This window comes from Podarcis bocagei, assembly GCF_964188305.1.
Source record: "Podarcis bocagei genome assembly, chromosome: 2".
NCBI lineage: Eukaryota > Metazoa > Chordata > Lepidosauria > Squamata > Lacertidae > Podarcis > Podarcis bocagei.
In genome coordinates this window covers 106,384,713-106,409,429 of record NC_138126.1, presented here as the reverse complement: position 1 = coordinate 106,409,429, position 24,717 = coordinate 106,384,713, and the positions used below count along the sequence as shown (strand labels likewise).

General features: G+C 43.5%; 1 protein-coding gene across 3 annotated transcripts in view; it reads right to left on the bottom strand.

The window, feature by feature from the left end:
• The window catches only part of SLC39A11 (solute carrier family 39 member 11), a 277,726-nt gene that overhangs the window by 239,715 nt on the left and 13,294 nt on the right, over positions 1-24,717 (bottom strand). For all 3 annotated transcript variants that reach the window (XM_081180946.1, XM_081180947.1, XM_081180948.1), the window contains one exon: positions 14,778-14,936. In XM_081180946.1, coding sequence (XP_081037072.1) covers positions 14,778-14,936 — 159 coding nt within the window. The remainder of the gene's footprint in view (positions 1-14,777; positions 14,937-24,717) is intronic.

The following is a 24,717-nucleotide window of genomic DNA, read 5'->3' as shown; positions in this document are numbered from 1 at the left end:
AGGCTGCAGGTCAATTTCGTTTTGCAAGTTCACCTCACTGAAAAACAGCTCGATTTTATTGTTATTAGGCTGCTGTCAACCAGCAGAAAGAGCTTCAGAGTGCTCGGACATTGCTGGAACATTACGTACACGATACACTTAAAGAGAATCAGTATTAAAATGTGGACTTTTTACAGCTTAAAAGAAAAATGCTCTTTCCAGTAGAAATTATGAGCAAGCATTTCACCCTATCATTGATTAAAATCCAGCAGTATAGCCAGGAGCTAGGCACTATGGTTTCAGGGCTTCCCATTTAAATTTAGGTCCACTAAGCCACACTTCCAGCAATTACCTCCTAACACCAGTTCAAGGCTGTGCAGCATTTTGCATTCAGTATTATCACCGTAATCATACACCTGAAGCTGACTTACATAGAGGCCTGCTTTGCAAAACATGGTGAGCTGCATTATGGCTATGCAAATGCTCCCAACAGCATCTTGCACCTGATTTGCTGCTCCTTGGTCCTTTAGCTCAACTTAGCTGCTAAGCCAAGGTTTAGTGCGTTGTCTAAACCCAGGTTTATGGGTTCTTTCCTCCTTAACCACAAGCTGTAGCCAAAAACAAGCTTTGTCCCCCCATCCCAATCCCCCTTTTTGGCATCCACTCCACACTGCTATAGGGACGCAGGTGGCACTGTGGGTTAAACCACAGAGCCTAGGGCTTGCCGATCAGAAGGTCAGCGGTTCGAATCCCCATGACAGGGTGAGCTCCTGTTGCTCGGTCCCTGCTCCTGCCAACCTAGCAGTTCGAAAGCATGTCAAAGTGCAAATAGATATATAGGTACCACTCCAGCGGGAAGGTAAATGGCATTTCCGTGCACTTTTCTGATTTCTCCAGAAGCGGCTTAGTCATGCTGGCCACATGACCTGGAAGCTGTACGCTGGCTCCCTCGGCCAATAAAGCAAGATGAGCGCCGTAACCCCAGAGTCGGCCACGACTGGACCTAATGGTCAGGGGTCCCTTTACCTTTTACCACACTGCTATCTCATATTCAGAACTACGGCAATCTCCATGTCCTTTCCCATGTCCTACCACCAAACCAAATTTTTCACATCCTATCCTTTTGTAATGGGGTTCTTGCTTTTTGCCTAAATGCAGGATTTTTCATTTGTTCGTTTAAGCCTGGTTTTCCATTCTGTCGAGGTCAATTTGAATTCTATTCCTCTCTCCTTCAGTGTAAAGCATTGAAAGGATTCCCTCTTTCTCTTTCATCCAGGTTGCCCATAAAAATGTTGAAGACTATGGCGCCTGGGGCAGACCCATGCAGCAACCCACCACCTGAAGCCTCCTTCCAATATGAGGAAGAACCACTGGCAATCACTCTCCAACTAGCTCTGATTCCACCTGACTGTCTTATCATCTCGGCCACATGGAACTAAGCACATGCACACACAAGGCACCAAAGATCCAGCCTTGGAATCTGAGATCTTTCTGCTTCGATTGCTTATTTGTTTGGGTTTGTGTCTTACCTCCTGCAGACGGCTCAAGGCAAACAATGGCACCAAAACTAAAATCCCATACGACTAATCTGAAATATACGCCAATTCTGTCTTGGACATGGCAGCCTATTGATAGTCAGCACATATGCTGCTACCCTTCCTTGTGTGCTCTTGCTTCACACTCTGTTGCGAGACTTTGAGGGGTAAGAAACACAATGAGGTCAGGAAAAGGATTTTTTTTAATAAGCAGGAATTAGTATGAAATAGTATGAAAGGGGGGGAGAGACCATTGTCCTATTTATTCTACAATTCTGAGAGCACTTTGGAATGAAGATCATCCTCTTTACAATTTCCCTATCTATAAAAGTGAAGTAAGAGCAAGGATACAAGCTGCCTGTCAAGGAGCAATATGGGCTAGAACCCAAATCCCAGCCTACTCCTATAAAAGATAATCGTCCTCAACTCGCATAGAAGGGTCCAATCATTTTTTGCAGGAGACTCACACAACTTGAGACCCACCATGGTAGGGCAGCCCATGTATTTTTGTAGTCTACAGGCACACAGGTATGCATACACACAATCCTGTTTTGCACCCAGAGAAGAAGCAGAAACAGATTTATTGAACTTGGAGCCAACCCCAACTTGGTTTGTGGACTGCCTTTGATTTGATGAGTCAACAAATTGTGACAGCCTAGTGTGTAGATGTGTCTTTAGATATGTTCTTGCAGGCATTTTTAATATAGGTCAATAACTATTAATAAGTGGAACTGTGGCTTTGACACATAGAACATCATTTGTACTTGGTTTTATGAATGCTCTCTTTCAAATATGAAAACCAACCAGATTACAATGCATATTTTTTTTAAAAAAAAAAACAGGCTTTTTTCCAGGCTCGGTGATTCTATGAAGCAACCTCAAAGCATTCACTTTGAGCAAATTTACAAAGAACACCATTTCTCTGCTTCTACTTTTGTGTATCATGAACAAAATCAGTTGGAGAGAAAGCTGCCTTTATTCTCCAAGGTACAAAAAACATCTAAGGTCCCTTCCAGAATGAATGAGCATTCATCCCAATTTGCTTGCAGGGGTGTTAGATGAAATTGCATCAAGCAAGTGTTATTCCACACTTTCCATCGTATTTTCCCATCACTTTCCCTACTGCAAAACAACAACAACAGCTTCTCAAAGCATCAGGAGCACTAAACTTTGTATTACAAAAGTGTGATCAACCCTGGAAAGATTTGCTCTGTTACTACTGGGAGTAAAATTCATTCTTCCCAAACCCTGGGCAAAATGCCAAGGAGCCTCTGAAGAATTCATTGAAAGTGATACTTTATTATTGTGCCAGGGGAGGAAACAAATCTGAGGAAACAAGAGACCAGAGAGAAACTGAGCGCTGACTCACACAAATAAAAATGTAAATTGAATTCCTTCAGTTCATTTTTCCTCTCACCTCACATTGTCTTCCTCCTCCTTCTCCCCTCCCCAACTGCCTTCACCTGAAAGCAGCAGTTGGAGTGGCTGCTTTAAATGCAGTTGTCAATTCGGTGGGGGCGCGAGAGAGAAACACAGATTGGAAACAGCTCTCATCTCCCTCAGAAATCAACCTTACAGGGGATGGAAATGCTATTTTGCATGCATGGTGATGACACCAGTTTGGGGACATGCCTTCGTCTTTCCTCTGCCTCCTTCCACTGGCTTTTAAACTTTTTTTTTTTAAAAAAAGGTGTATCGTGCTTGAAGCTTAACAAACGCCAGCTGTTTCCAAGTCCATAGGGTAGCACTTTTGATGCTCAAGTGTTCCGCATTTGCCTTGTAAACTTTGGCCTGAACACCTGTGCTTCTATCACAATCTGGGTCCAGCTCATTCTGATGCAGAATCTTCAGTGTAGGAAAGGAAAAAACCATGCACACTTTGGATTTTCTACTGCAATTGCCACTCAAAATGTATCTAACCCCCCCCCCCAAGCACTCCCCAGGCCTTTCCTGGTACATAAAATGGGCAGGTTAAAAATATTATGGCCAGCATTGTTCTGAGAACGAGGTACAGTGGTACCTCGGGTTACATACGCTTCAGGTTACAGACTCAGCTAACCCAGAAATAGTGCTTCAGGTTAAGAACTTTGCTTCAGGATGAGAACAGAAATTGTGCTCCGGCGGCGCGGCGGCAGTAGGAGGCACCATTAGCTAAAGTGGTGCTTCAGGTTAAGAACAGTTTCGGGTTAAGAACGGACCTCCGGAACGAATTAAGTACTTAACCCGAGGTACCACTGTATTTTATAGATTGAACACAAATTCAAATGCAGAATCCATACATTTTTCTTTCAGGAGAACGAAAATCATGTTTCTAGTCGTTGCGACCGCAGGGAAAGGAAACTGGACAGTGGTCTGGAAGGACACAGGAAGCGATCCTTATAGGATCTCCAGTGGTCCTAACTGTTTGAATTTTCAATTTCTGGCTGATGCCGAATCCCGTATAATCGCTCAGTACAGAAAGCTGGCCATGTGGACCACATAACTCGTGCTTGTTTTCGTCTGGAATAAGGAGAGAGTCTCTGTAGGCTGAGTGTCGTGCCCCCCTCTCCAAGACGAAAACCTTGCTCTATTTCACAAATGGCTTATGAAGAGAAATGCATCCATGTACGAGCTGCTATAGCAACAGGAGGTAAAGAAGAGCCATTTCCCACTATCGGAGTGACCTTGGGCTTCTTTCTCTCTTCCTCTTTCTCTCTGCCTTCCCCAGGTGCTTCAGTTCTCACCGGAACATGAGGACAATAGCACTGAGAGTACACAAATATTCCAGAAGCTCCGGTGCTGAATTATTAAGATTTTTTAGTGCTTCGGATGGAACAAAGAAGGGATGTGCTATAACTACAGGGGGGGGACACAGCTGCCGTATTTTTCGCTCCATAAGAGGCACTTTTTCCCTCCTAAAAAGTAAGGGGAAATGTGTGTTCGTCTTATGGAGCGAATGCAGGCGGGATAAGCCCCCAAGAGCCGCACACACGCTCTGTGTACTCTTTAAAGGGAGTGCGGCTCTTGCGGGCTTTTCCCCGAGGAGGGAGAAGGGAGGGGAGGGAGCCCGTCAATGACAATGGGCAGCCCCTCAGTCCCTTTCCCCACCTCCCGGAAAAGCCCCCAAGAGCTGCGCTCCCTTTCACAAGCTGCGCGGAGCGTGTGTGCGGCTCTTGGGGGCTTTTCCCCAAGGAGGGAGAAAAGCCTGCAAGCACCGCACACACGCTCCACGCGGCTCGTGAAAGGGAGCGCTGAGCAGAGCCTCGGATGCATACAGGCTCTGCTCAGCGCTCCCTTTAAAGAATATTTTTTCCTTGCATTCCCCCTCTAAAAACTAGGCGTGTCTTGTGGTCAGGTGCGTCTTACGGAGCGAAAAATACAGTATTTGTTTTCTTCGAAAGTTTGGGCTCCTCCACTCACCCGTTCTCCATCTACACCGCATCTACATTAAGAATTGACTCTAAAAATGCCAGATCTTGACACCCAATATTTTAAAAGGGAATCCAAATCCTTTTCGAGCCATGTTTGGTGGCTCATGATAATACAGGACTGCTGGCTTATTCTGGTTTGTCATGCACAATGTCCACGCACTCCCTTTTTTCTCTCTTCTCAGCACAAGCGGAAGGAACCAGCCAGAAAGCTGCCATCAAGCTTGGCTTCTTGTGGGGTCTGAACCCAGATTCGTAAGCCTGCTGCAATCTATGGCTTAAAGTGAGTTAGAGACCCTAGCTTGTCAGGGAGCAAGAAACGACAATCCCTGATACAGACAAGCTAAGCTGAACTGCAGATTCCTGGTGGGTTTCTCTCTCACACAACAGGAGGGGGGAAAGTGCTGCCGGCCTATTGTGACATGCAGACACAGCCACACTATGGTTGAATAATGATGGTTATTCTCCAATGTACAGACCAGACATATTTAGCACGCTGCCTATTGAGAAGAAAAATTTCAACCTGATTTTAGTGTACCGTTTTCCCCACCTGTGTAAGATGAGGTTTTTTTATTATTAAAAAATCGTAAAAATTGGGTGTCGCCTTATACACGGGTAGTGCAGAGAGGGGACGGACGACTGGTGGCAGCCATGAGCAGGATATTGTCAGCGGCAATTGGGCAGGCAACTGGTGGCTGCTGGTGGCAAGCGGGCAGGCGATTGGTGGCTTCGTTGAGGCTCAACAACTCTGGAAAATCTCCACTCATTTCCTTAACTTGGAGTCCCCCAAAACAGGGGTCATCTTATACATGGGGGGGGGTGTTATACACAGAAAAATGTGGTATTTATCCTCGTTTTCTGGCAGGGTAATACAGGTGACCAGCTTACCAATTGGTTACATGTTCCCTTGTAAATGGCAGCAGTGGAATTCACACACACACACACACACACACACACACACACACACACAGCAAGGTGCACAATCCATTATGGATTAAAGTAACGTAAGATTCAAGCCACTACAACAGAGATGGCTAAGTCAAATGCCTTCCTTGGTGCTGTTGAACAACAACTCCCCATGCTGGATGGGGCAGATGGGAGTTGCAATTCAACCACATTGGGGGGGGGGCAGACAACAGCAGCCAATGGTTTACATTACACACTGGCAAAGGCTCCTCTGCTATTCAGAGAGTTCAGGCCATGCTTCATTTTAAACAAGGGAAAGATTAGCAGCACATCCCCAAGGCAGAGAAAGGTTGCACATTTAGTCTCATCTCGCTATCATGCTAAATTCAACTGTCTGCTGATAAGGAGAGGAACAGTGTATCACTGCCAGGTTGTGCAAAAAGCATGACATTTAATAGGATGCTTTGTATTCTACATATGCAAACACAGTGTCAGATTATCAATTTAATAGCTTGGAGGAAAACAAAGAGCAAAACCAAAGTGGATTTGCCCTCCCCCCCCCCTTTTCATCGTTACCATCCTTGGCTGAAGAGAGTGGCTCTTTTCCTAGATCTCGGTATCGTGAGCTTTCCTAATCTTAATCCATAGCCAATGACAAATGTTCCTTTAGGAACCCAGGAATTAAATGCACATTACCTCATTTTCCATGCTACTGACATTTATCAGGCCAGAATCCAGCCCACATTACTATTCAACCATTTGTTTCTGTTGAGCTGTGCACTTTAGTAATAAGCACCCTTTTAACTCCTGTTATCAGAGTTTGTGTATGATTACAGAGTATTGAATTATTGCCCAAGGCAGTATCGACCTGCAGCAGGCTCCATTAGTCTCTCTTGAAGCCAGGGCTCTCTCCCTGAACATTGGCAAAGCTATAAGACCATCACGTAACTCAAACACCTGGCTGTACGACAAAAAACTGTATGGTCCCTCGAGAGAATCTGTGGCACCTGCTTTACGCATTTTACTTCGACTGAAATCACTGCAAAACATTTTATCTGAATATACGATAAATAAGACTATAATAAATAATAATAGCTCACCCTGATAGGCCAGCTACAGATCTATTTGCAACCTTTCTTGCCTTAGAATAGATCTATTGTTACAGAATAGCTTGAATCTTTCACGCCAATAACTCATCTCCAGTGCCACATCAGAAGCATCCTTTTTGGTACCCAAGTTGAACAAACCTGCATCCTATTATGTTTGGCAGAAAACGAAGGCCACTCAAAAATAAAGTAGTAGTTTAGGGTTGCCATATTTTGAGGAGCAAAAAAAAAGAGGTCACATTTGCCAACTTCTACTTTTAACTATGGATCGCTTTGACAGCTCTCATTTTAAATACCCCTACTATACGTAGGCTATAGAATCTGAGATATATTGCTAGTAGCAATGTTCTTAACTTTCAACAAAATAAAATAATAATAATAATAATAATAATAATAATAATAATAATAATAATAATAATAATAATAATAATAATAATAATATATTGCTCCCTCGCTTGCCACATGAAAGTATTTGGGGTCATGTTCACATCTTTGTGAACGTAAGTGGGCACAGAACAATTTATTAAACTGTTTAACATGTACATATGGACTCTCTCCTTAAGGGCAGGGGGGTGTTAACTCTTGCCCTCCCAGACTCTAAGCTAGGCCATTTGTTACTATCCATCTTTCACCCCATTTCATGCTACAATCCATAGCACATTGCTCCATTTTATTCAATGATCCGACTCACGCAAAATGCTTTTTTATTAACTGTTCCAACAGATAGTTGAAGGTAAGGGACGTTTTGATGTGTTCTTCAGAAGACACCAAATCCTTTCTCAGAATAAGTTTGAGGGGAAAGGGAGGGGGTGCGGAAATACAAGAATAAAGTTTTACTGTCCTAAAGCAGCTATGCTAATGGGTTTGGTGCTAGCAAGGGAATTCAAAATAATATCATGATACACTGTTGTTAATGAGCGTAGAAGTTAATGACAAACTTTTTAGAAGGACGTTCATACATTAGGGAACATTTTCTCTGATATGCATGGCGACGACTTTGAAACGTGTTAATAGCAAAAGTTTGTAATGATTTTTTGGATTCGCAACTGGTTTTGCTCGTGAGCTTTGTTAATTCATTTGCTCTTGGTGCTTAGAAGCAGGGAAAAATTACTATCCTTTTTTGCTTTCAGGCAGCTTGAAAATAACTGGTGCATTTGTTTTTTTAATGATACATAACTTTTAAGAATCTGGGGGCTGTTTTAAACTCTGGACTTTATATTAAATTCTCAAAGACGAAATGTCTAATGAGACTGAACAATCCCAGCCATTATCAGGGAGGCAAGGAAAGCCTCCTGATAATACGGCTTCTAAACATTAACAGTTTATCACTTGAAACGATACCTTTAATAGTTATTAATCTTGCATTTTGCTGTATTAGTAGCTAAGCACCCTCAATATTCAAACAAACATATTTTTCTTTCGCTAACGGACCCACGTCAGACAAAACTAAATCACTTCTGATTCAGAAACTAGGCAACTCCTTTATTATACGTTTGCTGGGGAACGTCTCCTCTAGAAGAGTCACAGGAAAACATAACTTTCCCACTAGAGTCCGGATTAGGACTGGGCAATATATAGATATATCATTCAAAACTGGTTTGAAGTCCATATTGTGATATCTGTTTCATAATTTTTGACCTGGCAATAGATCACCAGTCATGTTATGTGTTAGGGCTAGGCGATATATCGTTCAAAACCAATTTGAAGTCCACAGTGTGATATTGGTTTCATAATTTTTGACCTAATCTGGACTAAACCACCTCAGCCAGAGCCAGGGCTTTTTCGGCTGTGGCTCCGATCTGGGGGAACACTCTGTCACAAGAGACTAGGGCCCTGCGGGACTTGACATCTTTCCGCAGGGCCTGCAAGACAGGCCTTTGGCCAAGGCACAGCCTGACCCCCTCCTTTGGTAATTCCTCACAGAAATCTAGCCCAATGGTTGCCATTAATTTGATTTGAACTGATATTATAATGAATTGATTTTGGAATGCTGTATTACTTTACTGTTGTTAGCTGCTCTGAGCCTGGCTTCAGCTGGGGAGGGCGGGATATAAATATATTATTATTATTATTATTATTATTATTATTATTATTATTATTATTATTATTAAAACATGGGGTGGGGAGCTTCTCAAGGACCTGGGAGCACCCAATATCATCATCAGCCTATTCCTGGCCTAAGAAATATCTGACCATTGGGTAGGTGGAGGTGGTGGGCACCTTGCAACTGGTCCCATCCTGACTGCTCATAAAATCCTTAGGCCAAGCGAACTGTCTCAAACAGAGGGGTCAACATTTAGAAACTAGTTATCATGCTAATGCTTTATCTGTTTCCATTGGGCAAGTGTTTTGGAGGAAAGGCTTTTCACTCTTTGGACTGAGACATTAGCACTCCCTGGAGCACAACACCTAGAATATCCCTGCAGGACATTCCTATGGGCTTGGGATGGGACAACCTTAATCGTTTCGGTGATGCAGCCCACTTGCTATTTGATAGAACACTGCATGCAGCACACAGGGGGGTGAGGAAGAGATAAGTAAAACGCTCCAGTCCTTTAAAAAGAAATCTAACAATGGGGTCCCATGACATGGGTTAATTAATTTAGTAGGAAGATGTTGCAAAAGGTAGGAAGGATCAACATAGGACAGAGGCCTTGACCGTTCTGCTTCACAGCAGAAGGAAAGGAATACCAGCAGTAGAATCCCATGGCAAGGCAGAATTAATTTACTGGGAACATGCTACAAGGGATGAAGAACAATGCAAGGCAGCTGCTTTAATTGTTCTGCTTCATGGAAGAAATGTACTTAGATGTCTACTCACTAAACAGAGGGGTTGTTTGCTTAGTTGAAGTTGACTGTCCTCAAAAGACAAGCTTCCTGCTTGCTTGGGTGTTTATCTAGCACAGAGAATGTGTTTTCCCTCCTTGCCAAACTGCTGTGCTTGGAATAATAATAGAGGAACCCCACTCCACCTCTGGCAATATCCTTGGAAAAATGCAGAGCTATATCTAGATGGGTTCCCCACGATTCTTTCCATTGCATCAGGGAAGTAGACACTTCTTCTGACTCTGGAAGCAGCACCACATTTTACAGTGCAACATATGTGCGTCAAAACGTTTTCCTCTTGACAGAGTTGTGCTAATTCTTAGCAACTGTACTAGTGATCTTAAAGGTAAAGGTAAAGGGACCCCTGACCATTAGGTCCAGTCGTGACTGACTCTGGGGTTGCGGCGCTCATCTCGCTTTATTGGTCAAGGGAGCCGGTGTACAGCTTCCGGGTCATGTGGCCAGCATGACTAAGCCGCTTCTAGCGAACCAGAGCAGTGCACGTAAATGCCGTTTCCCTTCCCACCGAAGCGGTACCGATTTATCTACTTGCACTTTTGGCGTGCTTTCAAACTGCTAGGTTGGCAGGAGCAGGGATCAAGCAACGGGAGCTCACCCCGTCGCAGGGATTCGAACCGTCGACCTTCTGATCGGCAAGTCCTAGGCTCTGTGGTTTAACCCACAGCGCCACCCGCGTCCCTACTGGTGATCTTACTGTGCTTATTATTACAACCTGATGTGTTGAAGCCATTCTACTACAATGATGAGGTTACCTGAAAGACCACCTTGTCGCTTATACACCAGCCAAATCACTGTGACCATCTGGAGAAGCTCTCCTGACTGTTCCAGATTTCCCATTGAAACAAGCCAGGCATCTACAATTTAGATATTCTGATATTTCTTCTCCTGCTGAAAACGTTTCTGTTTCACCAAGCACTTTTAGACAATTAATTTGATTCAATGTTTGTCATTTGTTCTGCGTTTTATGGTGTTATAATGACTTGATTGTACAGTGCCATGATACTATATTTTTTTCCTTTTTTTTTAGTTGGAGGTTTAATAGGAGTGACAGCACCAAGTAAGTTATGCAAGGTGGTTGTTTAAAAGATGCAGCTGGGTTTGTTTTTAAAATCATTAGTAGGAGAAGGAACGCATTCTCTCTCGCGCCCCTTATGTAACATCTTCACTAGGCAAAACACTCCTGTCAAAGATTCCCTTCAGAGTCAACTCCAACAACATCTACAGGAAATGGTCAACTTAGCTCAGCATCCCGCCTCCAGCTTGCTCAAAACTATGTTTCTACCACCACTCCTTTCTGCTTGGTAGCACTTTGTCTCAGCATCCTATTAAGCCAAGGAAGAAGGTGCCAAAGCCAAGTCTCCTACTGCAATCCAAAGAGTCTCAACACATGTGTGTTTGCATTATTATTATTTATGACATGCACTAAGGCAAGGGCAGCCAACATGACGGCCTCCAGACTCTGTTGGACTAAAACTCCCATCATCTTTGACCACAGGCCATGCTGGGTAGGGCTGATGGGAGTTGTAGTTCAGGAGGGTATCAAAGGGCAGTAGCATTTCAAATCACAGCAACCTGCACTCCATCAGAGACCGGTTCAGGCGCCACTGAGTTTTATGAGTATAATAGCAATACCCATTTCCAAACTATCTTGCACTTGCCATTTTTCTCCATCAGCAGCTAACACACAAACTCCTTTAACACACATGAGGGTTTGTTGTTGTATTTTTTAGGAATATGGTTAGAGCAAACAGGAAAAGCGGGAAACCAAGTTGAGATAGTGCAAGAGGCGATCCTCAAGATCAATGTACAGTGGTACCTCGGGTTACAGACGCTTCAGGTTACAGACTCCGCTAACCCAGAAATAGTACCTCAGGTTAAGAACTTTGCTTCAGGATGAGAACAGAAATCTTGCTCTGGCGTGGCGGCAACAGCGGGAGGCCCCATTAGCTAAAGTGGTACCTCAGGTTAAGAACAGTTTCAGGTTAAGAATGGACTTCCAGAACAAACTAAGTTCTTAACCCGAGGTACCACTGTATTTAAGAGTTGATCCTTAAGATCAATGCACATGTCTAAAGAGTTTAGAAAAATAGTGCAGAAATAGGCTTTTCTTTACATTAAGTATGCTAAAATTCCCACACAGCTACTGTGCAGAGCAGAGATACGGAGTCTAGCCAGGATGAAACAATAAAAGTAGCTCAGGGTCAACTTTAAAGAATCCTTTTATTCTAAGGGAGCACCAACCACACATTTCAGAGCAAAGACAGGAGATGCTTTTTTGATGGTTTATGCCTCCCAATGCCAGTTGGCCACTGTGAAAACAAGATGGCTCTTTGGCCAGCTTCACCAGGGCGCTTACAATGTCCTTACCAGTCATTAACTAGTACTGTGTGCAGATAAAGAGAACGGAATTATCCAAAGTAAATAACCTGAACACTCTTTGTTGGAACTCACTGCTGGAATTTCTGAAACAAGTACATCTTCATATTCCAACTTAATAGACCATAAACCAGCATAACTTTCCAAAAATCTACTGGGGCGCTCAGAAGAGCAAAGCAAAACAAAAAAACATAAAACATAAAACAGCAGCTAGAACAGTGAAATAAGAATCCAGCAGGATGTCCTCAAGTTGCTCCTTGGCTTCAGAGCTGAACACTTTGTCAGATACAATATAAAAACATGACTGATTTGATGTTGCCTTGTAATCTGAGAAGGGTTTCCCCCTCATTACAACCCTGGATAATGGAAACAGCTGTCTTAGCTGGCTGCTATAACCAGATCTTTGGGGAGCTTTGGGGTGGGGGAGAGAGAAGTCAACAGAGATGGAAACACTAGATTTTCTATTAAACCATCTTCCCTATGAAGAAGAAAGCAAAGCTCTCCCACCAGCCTCACAAACATGCCTGTGAAGAACCAATATGGACTGCCAATGTTTTAAGACCGTGTAGAATGATGTTTGCATGGCACCCGCCTCAGGCAGGTGGCTAAAAAACTATGTTATTTTCTCAGGTTTCAATCAACACAATATGGCTGGTTTTTTGTTGAGCTGCTTTGGAACTGCTGTTCTTACACTATGTATTGCTTTGCGCTGCATTCTCTGATTTATTGAATTTATATGTAGCCATTTTACTGCATTTTATTAAATTTAAAAGAAAGCGTCTTCCCTATGATGGGGAGAAAGTAGACAAAATGAGCAGACAAAAAGAGCTCCCTGCTGTGATCAGGAAATTTCACATTCCATCTTATGCGGGGGGGGGGGACTGAGGTACTCATTAATACATAGCTGTCAACTTACAGATTTGAAAATAAGGGACCAGCAGCCTCAAAAATAAGGGATCAGCAGCCAAAATAAGGGATTTTCAGAGCACAGGTATGTTCAGCTTCTGAGCCCCTCCGTGCCAAAGGCAGAAAGCCCAGCCAGCAGCCAAACGAAGCCTCAAGCGGTGGTTCCCACAGCACAGCAACCCGGCAAAGGGGATGCAGCAAGAAAAACCACCGTCACCTCTCCGCTGGGAAGCGCTGAGCAAAGGCGAGTCCCCAGCCAACGCTGCCGATTTGATCGGCACAAGGCATGCAAGCTCCATCCCCCAGTCGTTCTTAGACTACTTATTGGGTGAGCAACGCAACCAATCAACACAGCTGGAGCGTCCCTCCTCCCTGGCCGGCAGGGAGGGAGGGAGAGGAGCTGCTTCCTTTGAAACCCGGGAAATTTAAGGGACATCATCAATAAGGGACAGCAGCAGGACACGGCGCTGGGATAAGGGAGTTTCCCACCAAATAAAGGACGGTTGGCAGCTATGCATTAATATCTTTAGAGTACAGCTATTTTGGCCCAGATGCTTGGCCAAAAAACCCTAAGGAAATTTATTGATTTTTTTTGTTTGTTTGCTGCAAAGAAACAACAACCCCCTTTTATAGCACTGCTTTAAATGAGTAGTTGCTAAAATACTAAACCACCTCCATCAGAAATAATTGCCCCCAAGCACAGCTGGCCTCATGAGGCAGTCCCTTCAGGGAGAGATCCAATGGTATTTTCCTCCTACAAGTAGCAGAGGCTATTACTGTGTCTAGGCTCTTAAGAAGAGACTGAAGCAAGACACGTTGTTCAAAAAAGCAATTCAGGATCTTCAAATTGAAGGAGGGGAAGAATGCTACCTGAGCCAACTAAAATCTCCTCTTGGATTTAAACAAAAAAACAAAACAAAAGGGGTTGAGGGAGGGAAGAGAGAACAAGCCCTACCAAGCAAGAAATGAAAAAGCAGGTCATAATTTCTCATTCGCATAACCCCAAGAGAAAGAGCAATGCAAATATGCAGGCTGCCCTGTTAAATATATCCTCAGAAATATATATATCTTCACCAGATCACCAGTAGAAAATGATAAGGTATCTTGCTTCTGCTCAAGCAGAACCCGGTGGAAGAAACAGCTTCTCCGGCAGCTTCATTTCACCCACCAAAGCACACAGAATATTAGGATTTGGTGCAGGGATTTGCTATAGCAGCAATTCCCCAAATTCCATCAGACCCAGGTTACAAAGGTATTTGTTTCCGTCTATATCCCACAGAGCTCGGAAACTTTTAAACAAGGGATGGGGAATCAGTGTCCTTCCAGATGTGGCTGCAATACAGCATTTCTGGCCACTGAACATGCTAGCCTGGAGCTGATGGGGGCTGGAGACAGACAATATCTGGAAGACCACATTCCCCCCCCTCCAAATCTCTGTTTTAAACCCGTATGTTACTAGCAACACAAATACTAACTAGACTAAGAGTAGCAGCAGCAGCAGCAGCAAAGTCCTGCGACGGTGCCCCATTTATCTTAAATTTATGAGGACGGGGGCACAACCACACTTGTAAAGATGCAAATGGTCTATGGATCCTTACTTAATAAACCCAATAATATAATAAAACAAGACCAGTTTCCAGTACATGTAAGATGAACCTAAGATTGACTTTCCTGGCTGCCACCAAATTATAGAGACCGTTGGAAGGGCTACTCACCAGCCAAGGGAGAATGAGGTCAGCAAAGTACACAAACGCAGCGCCCAGAGTGAAACCAACAGCTACGGGGAAGAAGGCAAAGGCCCCAAACTTTCCAGAGTCCTCCGCCAGTTCAATGGCAGGTGCAAGGAGAGACCAGTAAGAAGCAGCCAGCATAACCTAAAACGACAGAAGAGTTAATGCAAATTAAGGATGCAATAACGTAGCCCTCTTCGGTCATTCTGGTGTGCGAGAATTATAGCAGCGTTGAATACAACGTGGCATTTTCAATAAAGACTCCAGCACCACAAGTGGAGATGCAGATTTAAGGCCTCCGATCAATACTTATTTCACTGCTACAATAAGATTCACGGGTAGTATGTTGCATTTCTATAGCAATGAACCAAGATAATCGAATTTCTACCTGCCCTTTGTTCAATAATTTGAGACACCCGAATCCAGTAACTCCACAGGGTAAAATCTCCCTTATATTTATTTTATTTTCTTCCAAATCCAGGTGCCTGGACTGTAAACCATGAATTTAGGAGCTGAATTGATTTTTTTATTTTTAATATAACTCCCACTTTAAAAAAACACAAAAAACCAAGGTAAAACGTCCAACAATATTGAGAAGCAATTCCTATCCTATTATGTGGCTAGCATGCCTTGGAACAACAGAGCTATCCAGGAGATTTGGGGAGCTTCATAAGAGGTTGTGAAATGTTTCACTACAGACAAACCATGAGCTGCAACCACCTTCCTTTCCTAGTTTACAGCTCATGGTTTGTCTGGGGGAGACAAACCACAAGATTAGGATCAGGCAACACATTAAGTCAAACCATGACTTAGCTTACAGCAGCCAGAGGACTGAGAGAGGAGTGTAGCAGCTGTGATAATCTCTCTGGGAACACTTAGGCTTCAGTGTTTGCACTTAGTGTTATGCATGAACCAGCTCCATATGCTGAAATTTGGTGGGAAATGTAGGTGGGAAGAAGCTGAAGATGATACATTTCTGTCTACCCTTCAAAGTGCTGCAAGCCAGAAAATAGCTTATCTCCTGAGTTTATGCCAGAAACGTGAGGAGTTAGGAGTCCAGAGTTGTTTACTGCAAAGCAATAGGGTACAGTCGGATTGTTCCGCGAAACTGCAACCCCACCCGGTGGTCCAGCCAGTTGTATTTATAAAATTTCAAACAAAGCATTTCAGTTTTCAGCAATCATATGCATCATTACCTCACTTCATGTTTAATACACATGTGCAATAAACACGCAATTTCTGCTGATTAAGTTCTGATTCCCACTATGTTCTGTTATACTGTGCATGTTGGGAACGTGTGTTACATGTAGCCATTTGCACCATGTAGCAACTTATGTTCTAGCTTTGAGATTCACTTATTAGCTGTATTTCTGCCCCAATGCTGACGCAACTTGCAAAATCATCAGTTTCATAAAGTAACAGGCTACCATAACTTCTCTATTAGAAGCACACCCAAGGATTTACACGGGTACACATTATCACATTTATTGCGGCCCTTTGGGCCACTGCCACAAAAGGAACTCCTTTAAGTGTATCGTTTGTGCATAATGCAAGTATAATACAAACCTGAACACATACAGAGGAGCAAAATAGCAGTATTCCTGTTTTCAGTAGCCACCATGCTAGACTTTCCCGAGGTCTAAGCGTACAAACCTTTTTTTCAAAGAATTTCAACATGAATTTGAAATATGATGCTGAATAACATTTTTCATCCTTTACATGTTTCATCCTTTACATGTTTCTGTCAAGAGCAATTTAAGAACAACGAAAAGACAAATCTTGACTCCGCCAGAGCATAGGCAAAGCAGCAACAAGCACATACAAAATACAGCGTGCTTATTCCACAGAGAAGTAATGATGTCAAAATAACCCTTCCAAACGGGTGGCTAGAGACTAAGCAAATAGGCAATTTTAAGACCGCTGCTTCTTAAAAATGGACTGCGCTGTCAAAGGGAAGTAGCCACTGTGCTCTCTTAAAGACTGTTTTGTTTTTATTTATTTTTTAAAAGAGTAAATAATCACTTGTTTATGGCCTTTCCTCCCCACATATGCTAGTTTCAAAGTGCTTCAATTTCTCCTTAAACAGCTGCAAAGCACCTTCCCCACTTAAACTCCCACACTGTGAGGCCAGCAGCAAAACATGAACGGCGCGTTATCGCCATACTGATATATGTTCTTTACTTGGCCCTTTGTCCAGCCGACTGGTCTTGAAACTAGGGAGCTTTGGTGCACAACAGGGCTGCACCAGCAGCACCCAGCAACTCTTTCTCTGAGGTATTTTTTAAGTCTGCTAATGAAGAAGATGGAATATGAAAGGGGGGGAGAGAATGGGGGGGACACCCAAAACACGGAAAGAAAAACTTAAGTAAATTTAAGTCCCATGTTGGAGGTTGAGGCTAAAGGACTGAACACGGCGAAGGACAATAGTTCAGTGGACTTTTTCCACCATGCAAGAAGGAGAGGAACGAAAAGCTGCTCCAGAATCTGAGTGGGTTTTTCTTCTTCTTCATTTTTGTTTCTGTTCATCAATATGGCTTCGACAGCACCAAAAGCACCTGCATTGCAGGGGGTTGGACTACAAGACCCTAGTGGTACCTTTCAACTCTACAGTGGTACCTCGGGTTAAGTACTTAATTTGTTCCGGAGGTCCATTCTTAACCTGAAACTGTTCTTAACCTGAAGCACCACTTTAGCTAATGGGGCCTCCCGCTGCCGGAGTACAATTTCTGTTCTCGTCCTGAAGCAAAGTTCTTAACCCGAGGTACTATTTCTGGGTTAGCGGAGTCTGTAACCTGAAGCGTATGTAACCTGAAGCGTATGTAACCCGAGGTACCACTGTACAATGCAAGTAGGGATAATGGGAAGGGGTGCTGCAGGCTTTAGAAAGCCATCAGCTTTCTGTCACGTATTTAACAGGTAGCAACCGAATTGCTACCTGAGGGAAAGATTTTCAGATCCTCCCACACAGAAGTCTAGTAATCCTTCCACTTGGAAATTTAGAGACTTATAGTTCACGCCCTGTAAAACCACTGGATTACTACAATACAGTGGTACCTCTGGTTACAGACGCTTCAGGTTACAGACTCCGCTAACCCAGAAATAGTACCTCAGGTTAAGAACTTTACCTCAGGATGAGAACAGAAATTGCACGACAGCGGTGCAGCGGTAGCGGGAGGCCCCATTAGCTAAAGTGGTACCTCAGGTTAAGTTTCAGGTTAAGAATGGACCTCCAGAACGAATTAAGTTCTTAACCCAAGGTACCACTGTATTTGATGCGGGATGGGGAGGGACCTCATCAAATAAGCCCCCCTAAGACACAGCCCAATAATAAATGCTGAGCTTTCCTCAGCATTTTCTCAGATTTCAGCATTTTGAAGTCTACACACACATCCTTTCCTTTACCTCATCAGCGAAAGCAATTACGCAACTGCCAAGGAGCAACACAGCTGCAGGAGAAAGATCGACTAGTACACTGTCACAGACTGCCTTCCACAAATTAGAACAACTGTAACGATTTTATCGTTTGCTCGCTCACAATGCAGAAGTACGTACGCCACTCCCCAGGAAGGCTACGCAACTGTAATTAATCACAGGTGAACCTTCTTTTGTCTTCATTATACAACAATTATGTTTGGTGACACTCCTGTGTCACGCATTTGAGGATTTCATTATTACTATGAAAGTTATGCCAAGTCTCTCAATTCCACTCGTGCAAGGATATATACCCTGGTGCAATTGAACTTCTCCCCCTCTCTTCTCCATCTACTCAATCTGCTTCAGGGGTTTCCCAACCCTATGAAATAGATCTGGAAAGGGCGGGGAGAGGAGTTTCATTGTGCAAGTGTAAATCCTTGTGCAAACGGAACAAGGGCACTGTATACAGCCCTTGGTTTTTAAGTGATTTTGTACAGTGCCTGGAGAACTCGCTTTACGAAGTGCCTGTTATGAGAATTATAAGGTCTAAGATATAAAATAAATGTACCAATCAAACATATACATAAATATATAAACCACATGTCTGAAAGAGTACAGGGGAAAGTCCTGAAACCATTTTGTCTCTCCCAAATTGACCAAAAATGTTTCTCTGCAAGGAGGGAGGAAATGGGGAAAACCTCCCCATTGTCTCTTTGCTCACGAATCCTGCCTTAAGGGCACATTTAAGATATGAATAGGGCGAGCCTGTGACCTGGACTCAGGACTCAAGAATTAAGTATTTATCATCACAAAAGAATAGCCAGGCTGTCCAGGTAAACCCATTAACAGCCAGGTAAACCCATCAACTGGTTTCCTGCTGGCCAGGATTCTGTTGTAGACCACCCCTTCTGTGATGTATGTATGATGTATGGGGGAGGATCTTGTGCTCCAGGCAATTTTGAATGTCTATATAAGGGCTTGCGCACCATTGTTTGGGGCACCCTGTTACAACAGTTAATAAAGATCAGGCTTACTAGCTGCTTTGCTTCTCAATATTCTCTGGCTGGCCTCTGTTATTTTCTCCTTCCGGTAGAGAACCTACAAAATGACTCTATATGGGCTCTGTCAGGAGCCTGTCCTACTCTCGAGTAGGACCCTGGTAGAGACACATGCCCAACTGGCATGTTCTCTCCCTCCTGGTCGATCTTTTGGGACCTTCAAAAGCTTTCTTCTACCCAAACATCACAGTGACCAATGCCAACAGACATCGGCACACTTAGGGATCCGCAGAGCCTTCGCAGTTCACGTGACAGAACTCAGTAGCTCAGCATTTTGGCTAATCTACTTTATTTACATATAAACACACATGGAGCATTCTGACTTAGCTCCTTCCTCTTTCTCATCAGACAGCAAAGAGAAAAAACAAAGGACAATAGTCTCACGTCACGGAACACAGTAACACAAACATCCTGTCTCCGTCACTTCCCACTCTGTGGAATGAAAACATACACCATCATGTGATAGAGAACAATCCCATGACTGCAATCATGGAGCGGGAATCTTAACAGGCTCTTGAGTACCCCATTAGGGAAAAGAAGTTTTTTCTTACAACATCCGACAAATACAAGCAGATAGGTGATAGATAAATGCAGTAAACAGTGGTTTCTGAAATTCAGTAAGGTCTCATCGCAGTCCTATTTCTCCATATCAGTGTTTCCCAAACTTGGTTCTCCAGCTGTTTTTTGGGACTACAACTCCCATCATCCCTAGCTAGCAAAACCAGTGGTTTTGTGTGGATGGAATGCAGCCTACTATACCAAGGGATACCTCAGTCTGTAGAGCATGGGACTCTTAATCTCAAGGTTGTGGGTTAAAGCCCCACGTTGGGCAAAATAGTCCTGCATTGCAGGGGGCTGGACTACTTGACCATCGTGGTCCCTTCCAATCCTGCAATTCTATGATTCTAAGGTAAAGAGCCCCATCCATTGCTTCTCCCACTGTTAGATCATTGGTACGCAGCCTCCAGAATGCCCCCCTTGATGAATGCAGCCCTCAGGCTGCGAAAAGGTTCCCTACTCCTGGCTCTGCAGGTTTTCAGTTCCATGCAGGACTGCTGAAACAAGCAAACACAGTGGCTGGCCTTAGGAGAAAACCTTCAGTATTCTGAACAGAGAGTCCTGTTCTGCTTTGACAACAATGCAGTCCAAGTACCAGCAGCCCAAATGAATGGCACACAGCTCTGATTCAGCTCTGTTTCGCTACTGCTTAGGAACTGGACCGATAGTAGTAGTTTGGATTTGATATCCCACTTTATCACTACCCTAAGGAGTCTCAAAGCAGCTAACAATCTCCTTTTCCCTTCCTCCCTCACAACAAACACTCTGTGAGGTGAGTGAGGCTGAGAGACTTCAGAGAAGTGTGACTAGCCCAAGGTCACCCAGCAGCTGCATGTGGAGGAGCGGGGACACGAACCCGGTTCACCAGATTACGAGTCCACCGCTCTTAACCACTACACCACACTGGCTCCTAGGCCCCCGACCCCACAAAAACCACCATTTATGTACAGTGCTGCTGTTTGTTCAGAAGGAACTTTTCCTCTCTCTCTTTTTGGCAGAGGTGTAGCGACTCATCTTTCTCATCTGATTATTTCTCATAAAAAAGAAAAGGAACCTTTGAACAGCATATTGATACACAAGAAAGCGCCCTCCTCTCTCTCTCTAGGACACAGAGTTCTCTAACTAGAGCTAGGAAGGATGACATTTGGTAGTGCTCTCATCCAAAAGCAACAATGCCAGATTATTCTTCAAATTCCTTGTCTCTGAGCCAGTCAGTCAGCCCTGATGGAAAGAAACTGAGCACAACGTTCTTGGTTTAATTACAATTGTCTTTCCCACAGGAGTGCAAGGAAATGGCGTCTTCAAAACAGCCATCATAAGTGGATTGTAATCATAATTAGAAGGGAGTGACACCCCTGCATTGAGACAGACTCAGACCCTTATGAATCTCTTGAATAAAGTCTGAGTGCATCCACCCACCCTCTCAAATTTTAGGAGTTAGCTACAGGGTTTCACTCTTTCAATTTCATATCTATATTTCTGAATTCACACAGCATCAGCTTCCATCAGAGCTGTTAAGAACATGCCAAACAAGTCATTTGCATCTAGCCCAAAATTGCAGGCAAGCAACACCGTTCACTGGAGGCAATCTCTGCTGGTGAAAGGAACTGGTTAAAGAAAAAAGTTTTCGATTCCCAGAAAGAATGAGGAGGTGGGGTGAATTTAATTAATTTCAGTTCCTTCAGTTCACTGCATCTTCTCATTCTGCATTTCACTTCTTCTGCATGAAAGGGAATCCTGTAGTGCTGGAAAATGCTGCAATCTATTTTACCTTGTTTATTAAAAAAAAAAAATGATCCAAGTTACCTAGGATGTGGAAGTCAAGGGTGCCTAACCTCCATTACCATTAGTAACAAGAAGAGCCATTGATTTCAGCAAGAATTAGGCATGCCTGATTTGGTCTCCAAATTGCAATCAGTGGCAAGGACCCAGAAAAGTCCTTGTGCACACACACAAATTGCTTCCATATACATTGGTTGGGGGATTGGTTTTGCCTTCCAGCGCCTGCCATTTGTACCACCTGAGTCCTGCTCTGGAGGGCTGCCTTACTATTAGTGGGCTGTTCAGTTGGCTACTGATGAATGACAGAAGCTGGGGAGGGAGAACTGTTGTGTGAGCTGAAGGAACCCCATCATTTTCTGGATCCAAACCATTGTCTCCTGCCTTTGCCCCCCTGTTGTCTGTGCCTATCCTACCCAAATGCTTTCAGCTGGGTTTGTGCTGGCTAAACGAAAAACCTGGACGCTGCCGATTTCCATCAGATCTATTGCTTCTTCCCGTACTCTTCTCTCTGCTGGCTCATTTATGAAAACATTTCTTTCCCCAGAAAATCTCAAATCGCTTCCTTCTTTATCTCTCTCTCCCACGCGCTAAAATAATTACGAAACCAAAATGAAATCAAATATAAGATGAAGCAGCCGTTTAAAATTTAAATCCTCGCTTAAAGCTCTGGCAAAGCAAGGACGTTTTTACAGCCTGTTCAGATTGACACTGATGCTTTCTTAGTCACTTCTGGGAGAAGGTTCTGAAGTTTAGAAAGTACTGTATTTTTCCGTGTATAAGACTAGGTTTTATCCCTTAAAAATAATGTCAAAAATTAGGGGGTGTCTTATACACGGATAGTGCCAAGGGTGGACTGGCGATTGGTTGTTGCCGCAAAAATAGGGGGCATCTTATACATGGGGGTGTCTTATAGACGGAAAAATAGGGTATTTTTTGAGATACACACTCACACACCCACACCCACTGCCATCTCAATTTGGATTGGCTGGAATCCTGCATCTTGCTTCTGACAGTGACCAACCAGATGATGATTACATACATACACACACAAAACAAATGCTTCCAGGAAGCCTATAAACTGGATAGGAAGCCACCACAACCTCCTACTGTTGCCGCTTAGTAACTTGGAGACTGGAATGCACCTAGCAATAGCCTCATGCTGCTTCTCCATAAACTAGGGCAGATCTAAGAGTGCCCCAGCAGTGGCATTCCCAGCGATGGGCCCACACGGCACTGGCATGAATTCTTTTTCCAAGTGCCCCAAGCATTTCTGAATGGTAATGAATCAGGGGAGAAACTGAAAGCGGGTGCATGATCTGGGCTGCATGGTAAGATACTAACCGGAGGAAATAAGATTCATTTGGGGTGTCTGTCTAGAAAGGATTTGAGGGAGGAATGAATTGATTTGGAGCAGGATCTGTTGGAAAATTAACTGGGGATTAAATGTATTGAAGAGGAACTGAGGTAGGGTGCAAATTAATTTATGTGGGGCACATTGGATGGGAAATGAGATGGGTTGCATTCTGTGTGACATTTAAATTCTAAACTTGCATTGATGCATATAAATCAGCTTATGCAACATTTATGCAAAGTTGCATCTAAGAGCCCCAACGTTATAAATACATTAGCAATGTCTCTGGCTCCCAGGTTCTTATACCTGCTCCAATTAAAACCCTACATACCCCACCAATGGCATGCATATCCTCTCCAGACCAAAAGCCATTTCCTGTGTCACCTTTCATTTCATCCACCAACTAAAATGAGATGAGTTTTTTATTTCAATACATGCAATAGCAAAACTCCTAGGGCACTGAGGAACACAGGGAAAGAGTGTTGGCAGCCAATTCTTCAAATTAAAAGAGTGCATTTTCAGAAGAAAAAGAGAAACCAGGGGGGGGGACCTTCCTTGGGTTTTTGTTTTGTTTTTTAAAAGGAGTTGCCTCTCATTAAGGCATATCTCAAAGAACAGGCTTACTCTCAAGAAAGTTATCTCAGCTCTGCAAAGCACAAAAATGACTCTCAAGTGTCCCTTTTGAATATCTAAGTCATGGGTAGGCAAACTAAGGCCCGGGGGGGGTGGATCGGGCCCAATCGCCTTCTCAATCCGGCCTGCAGACGGTCCGGGAATCAGCGTGTTTTTACATGAGTAGAATGTGTCCTTTTATTAAAAATGCATCTCTGGGTTATTTGTGGGGCCTGCCTGGTGTTTTTACATGAGTAGAATGTGTGCTTTTATTTAAAATGCATCTCTGGGTTATTTGTGGGGCATAGGAATTTGTTCATTATTATTTTTTCCAAAATATAGTCTAGCCCGCTCCCCCAGGTCTGAGGGACAGTGGACCAGCCCCCTGCTGAAAAAGTTTGCTGACCCATGGTCAGAAGCAGCAAGAATGAGGCTGCATGTTCTTCATTCTGCGGCCTTACAGTGGAGTTCATGAGTTTGCCATTCAGCTGATGTGACAGCGTCGCACTCTGCATTTCCTAAACGCAACAGCCAACAATCCAAGGCGGGGGAACAGACAGAGTGAAAGGTGCCGAATTGTGTGTGGCACAAATCCAGATGCTACTGAGAAAAGATGGAAGCAGCAAAAGATCTACGTCTCTTCTGTAATCTCATTAGACTCTTGGTCACAATGCCTGTTGAACGCCCCAGCTCAAAGCACCACCTGCCATCTTGAAATCTGCCAAAAGACTCTCGCCAAAAACAAATAAATGAATCGTGAAGAACGCTCCATGCTGTACAATGGTAATAAGGATCACAAATACCTTTCACACCGTCTGGCACGTATCTTATTTTCCGGGCTAGCATAACTGTTTTAACCAGCAGAAGGTCAATGGCACTGAAGTCACAAAGACTAGCCCTCTTCAAGTGTTATTGTTCATGTTGAGGAAACACACAAGTTAACTATTAGGTTAAATTGTTAAGATAAATTATTTAACAAAAATTGAGAAAGATGGAAAGAATTTGCTGAAATAACTAATTAAACTAGAATACAAAAAGGGAGGTGTGAGGAGGTCAATGAAACAAGCAAATGGAAGTTAAAGATATGAAATTTGGGATTTGTGTCTTTTTCCTTTTTCTTTTTTATTTTTTGTTGTTGTATTGCTGTATT